The following is an 18,313-nucleotide window of genomic DNA, read 5'->3' as shown; positions in this document are numbered from 1 at the left end:
TATGAGGCAGGGACTATGGGAGGCAGGGGCCCAGCTCACCATCCAGGCTGCCTACTGGAGTTCTTGCAGGCTTGAATTCCTAGAGAAGGTCCTAGGGTTCCCCAAAGTCCTTTATGATCCTCGCAGCTGCTGCAGCCTGACTGAGCCCTGGCTTCCGCTCAGCTGCTCTCCCTCTAATTTGGGGAAGAATAGCTTCTGGGTGGCTGTTTGGAGAAGCTCCCTTCCCCAGACCTGTGTGAGAAAGCCTGAGGAGGGGAGAACTGAGGGACCCTCAGAAGCAGGTCTGGACCAGCGTGGATCCTCAGGGCAGAATGTCCCCTGTAGGCACTGGGGTGAGTCAAGCCCAGCTGGATCACAGCCAGGTGATGAAGTGATGAAGTGGCACTGCGGTGCCACTCTGGGAAAGGGCCTGATGGAAGAGACCGCAGGCTAGGGGTGATGTCATCTGCAGGGGTGGGGAGAATTGCACCCATGAGATGCAAAAGTGGGGACCACTGGCCATGGCTGGGCAGCCTGAAGGGGCCCAGAGAGGGCAGAAGCTGGGAGGGAGTCAGGAGTTCTGAGCTGGAGTCCTAGACCTAGAGCCAGGGCCGTCCTGTCTCTGGGCATCCTTGTTCTGGTCTGTGCAACGGGCCCCAGGGGTCCCAGAGGGGATCTAGTGTTGTTATAGTGGTTCTGCTGGTGTAACAACTAGAAAGGGCCTCCCTCTGCTGCTGGGCTAGCAGTGTGGGAGAGGGGGATCGTATGGTTCCCAGGGCCCCAATTATCTGCACTGATAGCTCTTAGCCTTTCTCTGCTGCCCAAATTGGAGGGAACAACCATATCTGGGACCCCCATCCTGTCCCTTGGGCACCTCATACTTCATGTGTCCAAAACTTGCTCCAGCCACTCCCTATCTGGGTGTTGTCCCTTACCCATAGCATCCACCTAGCCCCAGGGGCCTTCCCTCTATCCTCTGGTCATCTGTATGCTGCAGCTGCCCCTGTCCTGTCCACTTGGCCTCCTGCACCACTCTGCAGCCATCCTCTACACCTCTATTTCAGAAACAGCCCCCATTAGATATGTCACCCCCCCACCCCAAGCTGGTCTCCAAGCCTCTGCTTGTGCTTCTTTTTAACCCAGTTCCAGCAGACTGAGCCAACTCTAAATGCACATCTGATTGTGTCACTCCCCTGCTTAAAATCTTTCCCTGCTTGGGACTTCCCTGGTGATGCAGTGGTTAAGAATCCGCCTGCCAATGCAGGGGACACAGGTTCGAGCCCTGGTCCGAGAAGATCCCACATGCCGCGGAGCAACTAAGCCCGTGCGCTACAACTACTGAGCCTGCGCTCTAGAGCCCGCGTGCCACAGCTACTGAAGCCCGCGCGCCTAGAACCCGTGCTCCGCAGAAAGAGAAGACACCGCAACGAGAAGCCCGCGCACTGAAACGAAGAGTAGCCCCCGCACGCAGCAACGAAGACCCAACGCAGCCAAAAATAAATAAATAAATACAAGACTTGACCTTTGAAAAACAAATCTTTCCCTGCTCTCCAGTGCATTTTCAATAAAGTTGCTTAACTTCTCTGGGCCTCACCTTCTTCATCTATAGAGTGGAGAAGACTTCTCTTTTTGCAGAGGGCAGAAAGGGAGTACTCTTCTTTTTGGATTGTTGAGGTAATTAAACAAATGAATACACCTAAGGTGCTTAGAAGAGTGACTGGCACATGGAATGTGCTCCAGGGTTCGAGCATTATTATTGTGGCCCACAAGGCCTTGTGTGATGTGGTCCCTGCTCACTGCCCAGCCACATGTCCCTCACAGGGCACCTGACCTTACACCCACACTACAGGAACACTCCAGGTCAGCAGTACCCCAGGAGTCAGGGGCAAAGCCCAGTCTCTAACCCAGGCCTGACTCCCAGGCCTGGTGGGTGGCCCCAACCCTGCCCAGAGGGCCGATGGGGGGCTCTGTTTCAGGCATAGAGCTCTGGGGGAACGTGGAGGGGCAGGTGGTGCTGGGTGATCTTTCTGGCCCACCACATCCATAGCGTTAGCATTGCCCTTCCTGGGCTGGCTTGGTTTTCTCATCAGTGCTCCCTGAATGTAATGGACATCCTTGGCTGTGCGGGGCGGTACCCATGGCAGGGGTGAGGGCAGGTCTGTGGACCGGAATGTTCTTGCACATGCAAATCTTCACACGTATCTGTGCAGAACCCGTAGGCCATGCGGGCCTGCGTCCCTGTTTTGGTCTATCTGGGTACTGCACTCACCAGTCCCGAGATGCACATGGCCCCTGATGACTGGCCAAACAAGGTCACCCAGCCTGGGTCTCCGCCGAAGGCTGCGATGTTCTTCGGCACCCAGCGCAGAGCTGCAACCTGGTCCAGCAGCGCCCAATTCCCGCGGGCCTGGCTATCGCCTGTGCTGAGCGCGCGGGGCTCACGATCAGGGTCCGGAGCCCCGACGCTTGGGTGCTGGGGGCTCCCGCCTCGCCCCCTGTGTCCCTCAGAGACTGGGTCTTACCACCGCATCTCCTTCCTTATAACTGGGCGCCGCCCCATCGAGGCGGTAGCAAGCACCTGTCCGCTCCAACAAGCATTAGACCATGCCCCTGTCACGCCCCTCACGCGGATCCGCCCCATAGGCCGTGCCCCTTTCCTTCCGCCCAATCCTCTCCTCCCCCCTCCCTGAGCCCAAGTCCAGAGGAGGCCCCACCCCTGGTCCCCGGCTCGGGTTCCCGGCCCCGCCCACCTAAGGAAGGACACCGAGGACACCGAGGCTGTGGCGCAGAAGCACTAGCACCGCTTTCTCCCGGGCCGCCAATTTGGAGCCATCACACGTGGAAGCGGAGCCCACGAGGAAGGCGTGTCCTGGGAACCAGACCATCGCCTGGGCGAGAAGGGCTGAGGCCTGAGCGGGACAGTGGGGAGCTTGAGTGGGATGGTGCGTGGTTGAAGGCTGAGTACTCACAGGCAGCAGAGGGTCCCCGAGCGCTCCTGCTGGCGCGCACACATTCAGGTGCAGACAGTCCTCACTGAAATGCAGCCACTTGTAGTTTTTGTGTGTGTTGAAGTACATGGAGGTGATCTGCCCCCAGGACTCCTGAAGGCACCTGTGGGCACGATGTGAGTTGGGGCCCAGCGCTGAGAGAATAGTGGGGAGAGTGGTTTCAACCCAGGTTCTGCAGTGAGGGACCAGAACCCAAAGCAAAATCCAGGCAATATGTGTGTATGTGTGTGCGTGTGTGTATCTGTGTCCTAGCAGCCTTCACTAACGTTAGGTCCAGGGATGGGAGGCAGGTTGGCACCCCCTGCCTGTGCCTTGCCTTATGGGTCTGCCTGGGAAGGGGTTCCCTGCTCCTGCTGGAGACGTGTTGGTGCTGTCCAGCCATAAACCTGGGTGCCCTGGGCACCTCCTTTCCTTCATGCCCTGTCCTCCGCTCAGTCTCTGTTCTGCCTCACAAACAACTTTTGAATAGGCCCCCTCTGTCCATCTCAGGGCTGCTGCCCTGTGAAGGCCACCACCACTCTGGCCAGGACTCTGCCCTGCCTCCTCATCTCCCCTCCAGCTCATCCTCCACACGCCGGCCAGAGAGGTTGACAGACAACACAAATCTGACCACGTCATTCCCCTCCTTATTACCTTCCCTGGCTCCTCCTGCCCTCATTCACCCACACTGACCTAGGCCCTCCTTTCCATCTAGTCATCTCCTTCTCAGCCATTCTTTGTTCCAAATACACATGACCCCTTGCCTCTCACCTGCAAGCCCCTGTACTTCTGTTCTGTCTAACAAATGCCTTCTCCTCTGCCCAGCAAACTCCTACTCACATTTAAGGTCCAGCTTAAGTGGTGCCCCCTCTGCTGGGCACTTTCCCCTCTGTGCTTCCCAAAACTCTATCCACCATTGACTACAATACTGGGTTGGAGTTATTTTGATTGGTTGTTTTTACTGCCAAAGGGCAGGGATGTAGGTGTATTCATCTGATTCCTGGCACTTGGCCCTGTGCCTTGCACTGTGTGGACGTCTGGTATACTCATGGAGCTTGGGCTATTGGTCCACCTTGCCTTTTCTCCCTGCTGGCCCAGCCCTGAGGGTGGCTATTCTTATAACAGCTGGGGCTGGGCCCATTTGACTGAATGCAGGAATCCCTGTCTACCTATTCCTCTGTTCTTTTCTCTTGTCCCAGCCTGTCTTCAGTGTGTGTATGTGTGTGTGTACGTAGGTGTAATTCATTCCCACCTCCCTAACTAGGGCATCACCTGCTCCCTTTCAGTCCTTCCCAACAGCACTTCAACATACCTTGGTCCAAACCTATCCTCTACCAGCCACCTTCCCCAGCAACTATGCTATCTCTCTCTTCCCCTCAAGGCCAAATGTTTCAACAAGTTGTCTTTCCCTCCACCCCCACCAGCCTCTCCAAGGTCACCAGCAGGCAGCTTGTCTCTGTCTCTACAGATTGTCTTTGGCCTTCCTTGCTTGACTTCTCGGCAGCAGCTAATGTTGTTGTTAGGATGCTGTCCATTAAATCACATGCAGCATCCCAGCAGGAAAGCGAGGCCTCTTACAGCCTAGAACAGGGGTTATAAGCATTTGAGGCATCTGTCCCCAACCCGCCACCAAAGCCATTTTCGTCAAGGTCACCAGTGACTTCCATCTTGCTACATCTCTCTCATCATCTTACTTGCCCTGGTAGCCCCTCTATGTGGTTGCCCACACTCTCCTTCTTGAACAGCTTTCCTTCCCTAGGCTTCTGTAATCCCACTCTCCTGATTTTTCTGCCACCTCACTGGTGACTCCTCCTCTTCTTCCTGGCCTAAGCGGGAGAGTGCCCCAGGCCTCAACCCTCATTTCTCTTTTCATGCTGATTATTCTTTCCCGAGCTGCTGTCCTTCAGGCCTAGGGCTTCACACTGTTAACCTGCTGATGACCAGTCTCCTTCCAGCTCCATTTATCCAGACTACCTACCCCACATCTCTACATGGATATCTATTAGACATGTCAAACTTAACATGCCCCCAAATGAACTCTTGTTTTGCCCAAACCTGCTCTTGCCCTAGTCTTCTCCATTTCAGTAAATTGTACCTCTATTCCCCTTGCTGCTCTGCCCTGAAACTAGTTATTATCCTTGATTATTCTTCTTCCCTCGTGGCTCACATCCAATTCTCTAGCAAATCCTGTCAATTTTACCTTCAAAATAAATCTGGAGCCTGACCACTCCCACCACCTCCACTGTAACTACTCTGGTCAAAGCCACCATCCCTGTAACAGCTTCCTCTCTCCCTGTTCCCCCCTTAATTGCCACCCCACAGTCTGTTCTAAGCCATCCACAAATTCTTACACCTAACACTCTGTGTTCCAAGCAGCCAATGTCTGACAGCTCATGGCCAATGTTCCAACAACTGACACCCAGATTTCTATGCAAGGGACACCCCAATCTCTAAACCCGTGATCCTCGGGGTCCTAACAATGGTTATTCCATGTTCTGTCCCCTGATCCATGGAGTTCCAAATAACAGTCACACAATGTTCAGAATGCCTTGGCTTCTCTTAGTGATGGCCAGTGTTTTAACAACCAACATGCCAGTGTTCTAGTAACAGTCAATCTTGTTCTAACAGTGGACATTGTGTTTTTAACAACTAGACACCCAGTGTGGTAGTTGTAGTTTTTTATATCACCTGACACCCAGGTTCTCACAGTAGACATTTTTCTAAAGCCAATACTTTATCCAACTGATGCTGAACATTGTTAATGTTCACCACAGAATGTTCTGGACAGTGGGTTACTCAATGGTCTATGTAAACAGTAAATACACTTGTTCTTGGTAAACTGCCAAGCCCAGTGCGTCAAAGGGCAGCCATTGTCCCAACATGCTCATGTGATTCTGGGCTTGAGCCCAGCTAGAGGTTGCACTGAGACCCTGGGACATCAAAACTGAAACTGAGCCCATGCCCTCCCCATTTTGGCCTCCTTCTGCAGGGAAGGGCTGGTAGTGCCACGTGGGCTTGTTCGTAGGTTCAAACACCAAGGAAGAGGGAAGAGCTCAGGGTTCATTCTGTGTGTGTGTGTGTGTGTGTGTGTGTACTGCTCCTCACACACATTTAGGGAAACTCAGCTCCCCAGCAGGTCCTGGGGGCACAGTCAGTATGCACCTCCTCCTTGCCTGGAGCTCTCCCATGAGAGAATCAAGAACAGCATTATCAGTGCCTTAAACACCATCTGGACCAGCCACTTCATTATATAGGTTTGGAAACTGAGGCCCAGAATGGTCGCCAGGACTGCCTGTGGCCACACAGAGCACTCTTTTCAGTGAGTTGTTCAAACCCCGGCCCAGAGGCAGGCATAGGTTCACCGCCTTCCTCGGGGTCTGCCCACCTCCCAGCTGACAGTCCTCTGGCTCTTACACTGGGGCATATGTGGTAGCATCTCTGATTCCTTCCCAGGGCTCTGGGGGTTCTGGGGCAGTGAACCTGCAGGCACCCACAGGAGGTCTGTAGAAGGGAACTCCTAGGAAGGCATTGATGGGTGTCTTCCCCGCGTGTATCTGCTTTCTTGGAGGGTCCCATATTTGGTAACCACTAGAGGCTCCTTGGTGTGCAAGGCACCTAGGAAGAGAGAAGAAGGGTCACCCTGGACACTGAAAACACCTTGGCCCATCTGCCACAGGCACCAGCACCAGCTTGAAGCTTTTCACAATTGTGTATTTGTCTACTTTTTCTGTGTTCCTCTTAGTATTTTTCTCTATCATTATTTGATTTAAGATTTCAAAGCTATGTTGGTAGATGCGTAAAAGTTCATGTCTGTTATATGAATACTTTTCTGTTGGTCATTTAATGTATCATTTAATGTCAATAAATGTGTCATTTATTTTGATTTCTGTTTGTCTGATATTGGTATGACTATATATCTTTCTTGTTGCTAACATCTGCCTGGCATTTTTTTGGGAAGAAATCACACACATATATGCATTCTCACACATATATCCACACTCGCATTAATACTTACATGTACATGCAAATTTATACACACATGGGTATATATGAGCACAGATCATTTACAAAAAAAAACATGGGGAAACACAAGAGTTAAACGTGTGCCCAGGGCTTCCCTGGTGGCGCAGTGGTTAAGAATCCGTCTGCCAATGCAAGAGACATGGGTTCGAGCCCTGGCCCGGGAAGATCCCACATGCCGTGGAGCAACTAAGCCCGCGCGCCACAACTACTGAGCCTGCGCTCTAGAGCCCACAAGCCACAACTACTGAGCCCATGTGCCACAACTACTGAAGCCCGAGCGCCTAGAGCCCGTGCTCCGCAACAAGAGAAGCCACGACAATGAGAAGCCTGTGCACCTCAACAAAGGGTAGCCCCCACTCACTGCAACTAGAGAAAGCCCACGCACAGCAACGAAGACCCAACACAGCCAAAAATAAAGTTAAAAATTAATTAATTAGTTAATCTTTAAAAAATGTGTGCCCACATGCATATAAGTATAGTTATATATAGGTTACAATGTATCCATATGCAGCATACATTCACATCTGTACACTACAAGCATACCTACACCATAGCTAGCTCTTGCAATGGATACAAACTACACCAAGTTGAATTTAGACTCTGCCAATGGACACCTCTTCTTCTACGCCCTCACCCTGCCTCGCTCCTGTTGCTGAGGGTCGCTGAGACCTCACATTTGTTGCCGCTTCCTGAAGCACCCCTGTCCTTTCTTTCTCCTCCTCCCCGTTTATCAAAACTGAATTTTTTGGGAATTCACTGGTGGTCCAGTGGTTAGGACTCTGCACTCTCACTGCCGAGGGCCCGGGTTCAATCCCTGGTCGGGGAACTAAGATCCCACAAGCCACATGGCAAAAAAAACCCAACCAAACCTGAATTTTTCTGTGCCCTGGTCCCCTGGAGGCTCACTCTGCAAAGTGACAGAAGGCAAATCTGATCTAAATATTATTGAACTTGATTGTGCATGAGAATCATCTGGGGGAATCACTGGGAAATTCAGATTCTTAGGTCCCCCTTACACCCTCTGAAAGAGAATCTCAGGTTGCATCAGGAAATTAGATTTACAACCCTCTCTAGGAGACTTTGATGCAACTGCTTTTTGGAATAGCATTTGGTATTGGTGTGGTAAGAACACACCCTCACACCCCAGCTGCAGGTGGCCAAAAATACCTCTCTGCTCACATCCCCAGGTCTCTCCTGGTCTTACATAAGCAATATCCAGGCACAAAGAATTGGCTGTAATGGTGGCCCTTCAGGCATGGAGGCAGGTCAGTGGCAGCAAGGGGCCATCTCAAATCTCCTCTGTGTATGTAGCCCTTTGCAATTTACGAAGCCCTTTCACATGGTCCTCTCACATAGGCTTCTCATTTGCCCTGGGAGGAGTGGGGTGAGGCTTGGAGGCCCAGAGATGATCAGTGACCAGCCTGAGGTCTCATAGGACAGAGCCAGGAGGCCAAGGTCTATCATATTACCCAGATTTGCCCTGAATTCTGGGTCCACTTATTGAATAACCAACGACTGTGATTGACTGAGCCTTTATTATAGCTTGGCACTGTGCCAAACACTTATATGCTATTTTACCTCATCCTCCTAAAAAATTTAGAAGGTAACTGTTACTATTTTCCCACTACACAAATGTGGAAATGGAAGTTCAAAGGGTTATATAACTTGCCCAAAGTGACACAGAGTGTCTCACATCAGAGTTCTGCTCTAAACAGTAGTGTTTTACTGCCCTCACCCCACCCACTGGGGGCACCTAAGCATGTGACAGAGTGCTCTACACCCCTGAACAGGAGCTGAGGTGGAGTGGTCTCCATCCCAGCTCTGCTACCCAGAGGCAATATGTAAGCACTTATGAAAACAATATTCCACATTTTTAGTAGTCATAAAATGTTAATTAAAACCAGGAGTCACAATTTCCACCTAATAAATTACAAATGATGGCACCCAGTTGTGGCAAAGATACAATGAAAAGGACATTCACATATACTGTTAGTGGAGGATAAATTGATACACCACCTCAAGAAAATAATTTGGCAAAATGTATAAGAGCCATAAAATGTTCACATAGTGTCTGACTATTTTCATAAGGGGTCCCACCCTTATGAAAATAGTCAGAAACGCATTAAAAGAAAGACTTTTATGAACCATAGTCATATATGCTATCGTGAGTACGGGAAGCATTATTTGTATCTGGGGACCAGGCAACGTAAATATAACTATAAACTTAAGTTATAAACTGTTTATGGTATGATTTTAAGTGAAAAAAAGCAGAGTATAAAATTGTATACATGCTAATATCACAGCCATATACAAATATGCAATAAAAAAACTAAGAGAAAATGTGCCAAAATGCTAAAAGCGGTTTTAGCGAAGTTTCCCTCAAGTTAAAAAAATTTTTAATGCGGGGACTTCCCTGGTGGTCCAGCAGTTAAAACTCCGCTTCCACTGCAGGGGGCACAGGTTCGATCCCTGGTCGGGGAACTAAGATCATGCATGCCGTGTGACGTGGCCAAAAAAAAAGGTTTTTTTAATGCATTAATATGGGCAAAACTTATTTACGATAGAGGTCAGAACAGTGGTTACTTTGAGGGTATTGACTGGGAAGGGGCATGTCGGGTGCTGGAAATGTTCTAGATCTTGATCTGGTTGGTGGTTACATGATGGTTTTACACACCACACACACACATACACATACACTAATATATATATACTAATATAATACGAATTTTATATAATATTAATTTTATAAAGAATATAAATATAAAATCATAAATTATAAACATATAAAATTATGTAAATTATAAGATACATTTTATAAAAATGTAAATATAAATGTCCACACTCCCAGCTCTCTACCACCTATCCGCCCAGACCTCTAAATGTCCCTGCCCTGCTACCCCCAGGAGAGGTTGAGCTGTTGGCCTGTCCCTGTGTCCCTCATATCCCTCTTGCCCAACGCCCTCAGGAAGGGGTGGGGGCTTACCCAGGGCTGTCTGTACCATCAGGCAGAGGGTAAGGCTCAGGCACAGAATCCGACTCATGCTCCAGCTGGCTGGCACCTGCCACAAGCAATCATGATGTGGGAGTCCAGAACTGGGTGATGGTGATCAGGGAAGAAAGCCTCTCTGGAGAAGATCCAGTCTTCGTGGTGAAGGACGAGGAGTTAGTCAGGGAAAGGGGAAGGCCCATTTGAAGTCTGGAGCTGCAGGAACAGGTGCAGAGGGTCGTTTCATCTTCATTCAAAGGTAAGACTGTTCACAGTGGGGCACCAGCTCTCTCCAAAGAAAATCTCTCACCTAACTCTTCCCGCTTCACACTCTCTTTTTCAAGCCTTGAATGGCTGAGGGGTCCAGGAATTGTGGAAATGGTTCTTAGACCATTTTCTACAAAATTCTCATGTGCTGATATGGCTTGGGGACCTTTATATCCACTGCATCCTGGAGTCTTGGTTGACACATCAGTGTCCCTGTCTGTTACACCCTCCCTGTTGGCAAAGTAGGAGCCTTCATCCTCTGATGGAAGGCGTATGAATAATGCAGCCTTTCCTAAGGTCATTGAACAATATGGAGCAAGAGGCTTAAAATTGCCCCATCCTTTGACCAAGAAATTTGGTCTGGGAGACCGTCCAAAATACACAAAAAATTGTTTACATCATCATGTGTCCTATAGCCTTGTTGACAACAGCCTCACCCCAACATGACCGAAGGGGATGGGTGAAGAAGGATGTTACATCTACAGAATATAATATATGCTACATGGTCAGTATTACCATGTTCCACAAGACTCTAGAGCAGCGGATGGCTTAGTTCTGAGCCACAATACTGGGTTTGAATCCCAGCACTGCCACTTACAAGCTGCATGACTCTTAACTTCTCTGGACTTCAGTTTCTCCATCTGTAAACTCTGCATTATAATAGTACTTATCTCAAGGGATTGTAGTGAGGGTTAAATGCGTTAATGTAGGTAAAGCACTTGAAATAGGGAAAACCCGTTGTGTCAGCTGTCTTCATCAGTATTTGGGAAAAGGCAGATGTGGTTTAATAACTTGAAAAAGGCAGAATTTGAAATTGTATATTGAATATGACCATATTAACCATGGAAAGTGCACACCAAAATACTCCAAAGATGTCTAAAGTAACAGTCAGGAAGGATTGAGGCCAAAATGGTGTCTGTGGTTGGCTCTGAGTTGCAGTCATCAGTGACCTTGATTTTTTTTTCTTCTTTTTCCTTCAGCTTTTCTGTATTTTCTATATTTTCTTTAACCAACATTAGTGGAGAGTTCACCATCATTGTGGAGTTTAAAGAGTCAGGTATGGGAGGACAGGGACGGCAGGAGCAGGGAAGTAGGGGTTACCAGCAGTTTCATCTGACCTGGACCACGTTTCTCTTTCTTCACTCTGCTGGCCTCCCCTGTGGGCTATGTGTAGCCACATCAATAGGAGTATGGAGCCTAGTCTGAGGAAGGTGACAGAGCCACTTTTTTCTGCTGCCCAGACAAGGTTGGTTTATCTGTATGCACTAAGCATGTCACTCAAAACAAAGGCCAAGCTGGGGGTGGAGGACAAGGGAAGTGGGTGGTGGAGAAGGCAGACAAGACTGTGAGCCCACCTGCCAGGCCTGGGGACCAGTCACACGTAGACTCCCCAGCCCAGCTGTGGAGCAACTTGGCCAGCTCTGTGTGGGCCTTAAGGACTGGTCCTGCCAACAACTGGCTCCACTCCTGCCACCTCTCCCTGGGGAAGAAACAACCTTTCATCTGGTCCATACGGGTGGCAGTCGTGCCAGGCCAGGCTCCTCAGTGGAGCGCCTAGGACTCATGTGGGTCCCATCCAATGCTCACATGGGGCACAGGGAATGTTGAACAGGTAGCTGGGTCAGCCAGGTGGCCCTGGGACAACACTATCTTAGGGGTAAGAACTTGAGATTCTGATATGTACTACCAGGTGACTCTTCTCCTGAGTCACCTGGCATCCTCTGTTTTTATGCGGAGACTGAGGCTCCATCTGGTTCACGATTGGGCTTTACACACACACAGACATGTGTGACAAGTGGGGTGGGGTGTCCTTAGAGGCCAGACCACAGGGTGGAGCCTGTGCTTGGAGCTGGCTCCACAGGTGGGTCAGGGGTGAAGGCAGAGAACATGGTTCTGGGTCCACCAGTGGCTGCAAGCACAGGAGCCTACCTCATCCAAGGCGAGCTACGACCTGGCTCGGAGTTCACTTCTTTGGGGCCTCAGATGGTGCTGGGGGTTAATGGGGCCTGGTGACTAGGGAGAAGGATGGCCTGGATGCTGACAGCTGATTACCGTTCAATCCTCACAGCAGATCCATAAAGGGGGAACATTATCATTGCCCCCATTTTTCAGATGGGAAAACTAAGGAACAAAGAAACTAAATAACTTGCTCAAACATACACATCTAGGAAATTGCTGAACTGGATTGGAACCCTATTAGTGAGGGCGTGTGTGTGTGTGTGTGTGTGTGTGTGTGTGTGTGTGTGTGTGAGTGATTGCTCATGTGTGTGAGTATCTACGTCTGGCGCTGGGTATGTACATGCTTGTCTGTGTCTACTGGGAGCATCTACCAGTCCCTTGCCTGGTGGCTGGGTCCAGGTGTGCACATCTGATCCTGCAGTACCCCCTGGTGCTCACACACTCACACTGTTCACAGGACCCTTCCTGTCACCCTGCCACGGAGAGGCTCCCTGGGTCTACCAGTCCCTGCCCTGCAGGGCCTGTTCCGTCTGAGTTTGTGGGTGCCCCTGGCTTGCTCCCCTCAGCTCTGTGGCTGCTGGGTCCTGGGGCAGGGCCATCGGTGGATGGAGGATGCCCTGGCTAGCAGGGGAGGGGAGTTCCGTGAGTAGTGGCCCAGGGAAGGGAGAATAGAGAGGCAAGAAGACTGGAATCCCAGGAGCACCCCTTGTCTGAGCACTCCCCCAAGCCACTGGGGCCGTGCCAGGCCATTCCCCTCCCTCCCTGTGAGGAGAAAATCCTAGAAGCTGGGGGGAGGAGGAGGAGAGGCAGGGAAAGTTGGCAGTGAGACAGGGTCTGAGACCTCACCGGCAGGCTTGCCCACCCCCTCAGAGCCCTTTGGCAATGGTGACACCGAAGCTGGTGACGTCCCCCGCCCAACAACCCCTGCCTCCCCGTGGCTGCCAGGTGTGTTGCACCCTCAAGCCCGCAGGAAGAGGCCTGTTTGTACATCCAGCATGGTCAAAACCGAGCCCTTGATTCCCAGCCCAGTCCTGCTCGCCTCCAGGCAGCCCCGGGAAGTCTTCCTTCTCCCACCTTTGTGTCCCCTTGGATACCAGGTCTGCCTGTCGCTTCTAAATCTAGAGCCCACCAGTGCCTTCCACCTACCCGCAAGCCCGCACTGGCCCCCTCCCTGCTCTCGCTGTCCCCACTCTCACCCACCACCTCCAACCTGTTCACGTCATCCCCGGGTTACCAGCCCAGCCCACAAGGGCCCTCACAGTCCGGTCTTTGCTGGCCTCTCCAGATGTACAGAACTGTGTTTTCTCAGCACATCTCAACCTCCAGGACTTTGTTCCTGCTGTTCCCTCTACCAGAAACACCCTTCCTCTTTGTCCCCACCCCTCGAGACTACTCCTCTGGCCTGTGCAACTTCTGCTTGTCCTTCAGGTCTCAGTTTAGATGTCCCCCCTCCCCTGTCCCAAGTCAGGGCCGGTCTATGCCTCCTCGCGCCTACAGCCCTTTGCGTCCCCAGTAACACACTGTGATTGGGGCCTGTTTAACCTCTCAGGCTCTCTTACCAGCTTGTGGGGGCAAGTTTCCTGGTGGAAAGAAGGGGAGAAGAATAGGAGGCCTTCAATGCCATGTAAAGAACTTGAACTTGCCCCGGGGGCGACAGGGAGCTTTTGAGCAGAGGAATGGCACGACTCAGAACCCCTCTGGTTTATGACTCTCTTTTCTGCCCCAAATGAACTTTCCCCAAACACAACTGGTCTCACCTGCAAGTGTTTTTCATGTAACCATCAGCAGCCAGGAACTTAGTCAGACTGAGGAAGGGTATATGTGGGACCAGAGTTGGCAGGATGGGATTCAGCGGGGGCAGGGGAAGTCATTGTGATATGTACTAAAATCCAGATTTCTCAAGGGAACGGTGCATTGATCCTCAAAAAAAGAAATGTGTGCCCCCCCACTCAAAAACCTCTGGCTGCTTTTGACCTGTTGTAGCCTGAGTGGGTAGACCTCGTCTTCCCTCTGTGACAACAGCCTGACTGATGCACTAGTCCAGATGCCTCCCCCAACCTGTTCTCCTGTGTCCTGGTGGGTGCTCCGCGACCTGTGCCCAGCAACCCCAGAAGGTGATCCTCCCTAGCTGGAGGGGGAGGAAAGAGCCCAGGCAGGCCTTAAAGGGGTGAGGTGCTGGCGCTGGGAAACTTGCATCTCACGTCCAAGGGTCAGGGCTCTGGCCCTGCTGGACTCTGCTCTGCCTTGTACAAGGGCCAAGACTGGACAGCACGGACAAAGGGACTTCCCTCAGCCCTAGTCAGAGGCCTCTGGGGTCTGGGATCTGTTCTCGGCTGGATCCCCTGATGCCTCAGGACTCCTCCGACTCCAGGTCTCTGCCGTCAGAGTCCACCCACTCTTCTGGTCAGGGAGGACATCATCTGTGCAGAACTAAGCAGAGCTGTGGTGCCTAAAGGGCCTGCGTTCAAGTCCAGCAGTCACCATTCTGACACTTTCTCAGTCTTTCACTCACTCACCAAGCATCCTCTGATTCCAAGTCCTGACTGATCCTGGTATGGGAGATGCAGAGGGGGGTCAGGCTGATTTCCACACTCAGAGAGCTTCTCAGAGGAGGACAGAAACACTGACACTGACAATGCTAGCTTAGAGTGGGCTATGCTGTAATGGACACAGAAAGGGCCAGGCCCAGAGAAGGCAGGGAAGACTTCCTAGAGGAGGAGGGTCCTCTGGGGAGCTTGAGGTATGAGCTGGAACTTGCCATGAAGCAAGTGGGAAGAGGGAGAAGTTTGGGCAAAGGCCCCCTAGATGGGAAGTAGGTGACATGTCAAAGGAGTCATGGAGGGGCTGATGCTTTAAGGGACATGACCACCCATCAGCCTGGTTTGTGTTAAAGTCTCTTAGCAGGGGGAGAAGGAGGCTGCCTTGTTGGGACTTGGCCACCCCTAGGGTTGGCCCCCAGCCCAGAAGACCCAGGACCTGCCTCAGAGCTCCTCCTGGGCCTTCCTGCCTTTCTGCTTCTGCTGCCACTACCAGATCTTGGTGGGAAGTGTCTCTGCCCAGAACTGCTGTCGGGCCTTCCTTAGCTTCTGGCTGACCCGTGGCACCAGGTGGATTTCCAGGTATTGCTCTGAACAGTTGAATGGGGGCCAAGGAGGCAGCCCCTTGCCATTGGGATCCCTGGGTGGGAGGAATGAATGAAGACAAAGGTCTCCTGTATTGCTCCCTGGGAGGCAGATCTGAGTAGTCTAGGCCCAAAGCCAGGCATGCCTGTTTGCTTCCTCACCCTGTCCAGGAGAAGTGGGTCCACTGGGTCATCACTGTGAGGCTCAGCTGCTGCTCCTCCTCTGTGGCTTCTGGAAAGGTTATGACAGGGACAGACCTGGATCAAGGTCACGTGGGTTCTGGAGGAGACTCAAGGGTCCCCTCTGATGACCTGAGACCTCTGTTCCTGCATGTCCTGCCCTACCCTGCTGGAGCCGGCAGCCTAAGGATCTTGTGTCCGTTCATCCTCACCCGGCATGGAGCTCTCATCCATGAGGAAAGGACCCCCGAAGATGAAGTTCTTCTCAGTCCCATGATCAGCCCGCACCCAGGCCGGCTTGATCTTCGCAAAAAAACTGGGTCGATGCTGGAACTCATAGAAAAAGATGGAGACCCCAGAATCTGTGGAGAGATGGCTGGCTGAGAAGTAGATACCCACAGCCTGATCAGGTCCTGTCTTTGGTAAGACAGGCTCATCATAACACCAATACCAGTAATAATAATGATGATGACAAAATGATGAACAGCAAGCCTTTACTGAGTGCTTGCTAAGTGTTGAGCACCATTCCATGTGCTTTATGTGTCATTGTTTATTTTGTCCTCATAACAACCTATGGATTAGCTCATTATATATTATTACTGCCATTGTACAAACAAGGAAACTGAGGCACAGAAGGGTTAGGTATCTGCCCGAGGTCACAAAGACAGGAACCTGGAGCTGTTCTAGGACTGTGTTAGAGATTAGCCATGAGGTTTGGAGGAAGCAAGACTTTTCTCCCAGGAGAAGGGCTGAAAGCAGAAGAAATCACTCCTGAGTCAATTGAATCCCTGAGAATTGGTGATAAGTCCTGCTGGGTGACCTTCAGCAAGTCACTGCACCTCTCTGTGTCTTGGTTTTCTCCTCTGCAGAGTGCCATGCCAGAGTCGCCTCTCATTGCTGTGACACTGCATCCCTGAGAGGAAGTGGAGAGTGGGGGTAGCAGTGGAGCGTGGCACCATGTCACATGTGATAACTCAACTCCTGGGCCCAAGTGGGAAAGGTGGGACAGGTAGACAGGGATAGGCTTACCTTGGAGATTTCTGGAAAAATTCAACATTCATGACAACATTGCTTATCAATTCCTGGAAGGCTTCTCATTTGGCTTGTCCATCTGAGCTGCTGCGTAGTATTCATCTATGATGGTGGCATCACCTCAGTGGGCACATCCTGGGGCAAGAGGCCTGCTCAGGTCCCACAGCCACAGCAGACCCTCCCAAGAAGCTCCACACCCTCCTGCCTGGCCTGTCTCATGTCCCAGGGCTCATGTGCCAGGAGCTAGCCACTTGCCGCCCTTGGGGGTTCTAGATGGTGTCTGGGAGGGATAAGGTCAGATCTGGAGTAAAATGCTAGCTCTGCAATCACTGCTTGGCTGTGTGACCTCAGACAGGTTGCTGAGCCTCTCTGAAAGGTAGTTCCTCCCTGGAAGGTTGTTTGGCAGCTTATGTGAAGCACAGCATTCTGGCCTGGAGCAGGTGCTCAGTTGAAGTTAACCAGGAAGTTAGTGAGAGAACAAATCATGGGCACTCCCCACAGCTCCAGAGAGCAGTGATGAGGTTGTGTGAATGAGGAGGGCTCTGGGGGATCTCAAAGAAGGGAAATGCACATAGATTGAGCACCTCCTGGATACCAGCTCCTTGGTAGACTCTTCAAATGCAGCATCCAATATCCTTAAACAGCTCACACGGGTGGGATGTATCATCCCCATTTACAGGTGAAGAAATGGGCTCAGAGGGGTTAGGATAACTGTGGACAAGTAGCTAGGGTTGGGATTTGACCCCAGGTCCACCTGGTTTCACATCTGACAGTGCAATCTTAATAGCTGAAGCTCTGGGATCAGACAACTGGCTTAAGCTCTGCCTCTGCCCTTTACCCATCATGAGACCTGGAGCCTCAGTTTCCTCATCTGTAAAATAAGGATAATGAAAGTCCCTACTTCACAGGGTTGTAATGAGGATCGAAGGAGATGAATGCCTGTCCCAGTGCTCAGCACAACACAGTTCCTGGCAGAGAGTATGTGCTCATTAAGGGGCAGTCTATGATGAAAATGATGGTGATGATGATGATGGTGATGATCTTCCTTTGAGAACCACGTTGACTCATGTCCAAGGGGATTCATGGATAGAACTAAAATTCAGTATTTGGCCCACAGGGCTTGGTGGTAGGTAGGTAGCTGTGGGTGTTGGAGGGGAGGAGTAGAGACTACGCTGGGTTCGACCCCACTGGACTACCCCTTCCTGCCTTTTGTCGAGGAGGGCCTCAGGATGGCCAGCATGTCCTCCAGGCTCATCTGACCCATCTTATCCAGGAAACCCCAGCCCTGCAGGGACAGCAAGACCCTCTCAGCACAGCCTGATCGCCGCCCATGCTCCCCCACCCGCACCTTCCCACCCAGCTCCCAGCCAGGAGTAGGCAAGTGTTCACAGCCCTGCAGCCATGAGCTTGTCACGGAGCCCAGTGTGGCCAAACCCACTAGTCTGCAGACCCCCCAAAATAAACTTCAAACTGGGGAGGGAGGGAAAAGCACCAAATACAACAGGCAAGTGGTTAACAGCAATCTCGGAGTTTGTTCAATATTTTCATAGAATAACATCAAGACCCCCAGGTGCTGTAGCAGGGGCTACAGGGAAAGTTCAAATGCTGTCTTTAAAATTAAATGTTGGTTACAGTTTTAACGGCGCAGTCTCTGGGTTCAAATCCCAGCTCTGCCACTTACTGGGTGCATAACCTGGACCACTTAAATTCTCTGTGCCTCAGTTTCTTTTTTTTTTTTTTAAACAATTCAGACTTTCTTGTTTATTTTTTAAAATTTTT

The 18,313-nt window shown here is 51.2% G+C and overlaps 1 protein-coding gene across 1 annotated transcript; it reads right to left on the bottom strand.

The window, feature by feature from the left end:
* Positions 1 to 352: 352 nt before the first annotated feature.
* On the bottom strand, positions 353 to 10,030 carry CES4A (carboxylesterase 4A). Its single transcript, XM_036832329.1, is given in 7 exon segments — positions 353 to 445; positions 2,249 to 2,416; positions 2,742 to 2,867; positions 2,949 to 3,090; positions 6,381 to 6,528; positions 6,531 to 6,581; positions 9,973 to 10,030. Coding segments are annotated over 7 exon segments (786 nt in total).
* Between the last annotated feature and the right edge of the window lie 8,283 nt (positions 10,031 to 18,313).

This window comes from Balaenoptera musculus, chromosome 19 (assembly GCF_009873245.2).
Source record: "Balaenoptera musculus isolate JJ_BM4_2016_0621 chromosome 19, mBalMus1.pri.v3, whole genome shotgun sequence".
In the NCBI taxonomy this organism is placed as follows: domain Eukaryota; kingdom Metazoa; phylum Chordata; class Mammalia; order Artiodactyla; family Balaenopteridae; genus Balaenoptera; species Balaenoptera musculus.
The sequence above is the reverse complement of the archived record's forward strand: the minus strand, read 5'-3'. Positions and strand labels throughout refer to the sequence as shown.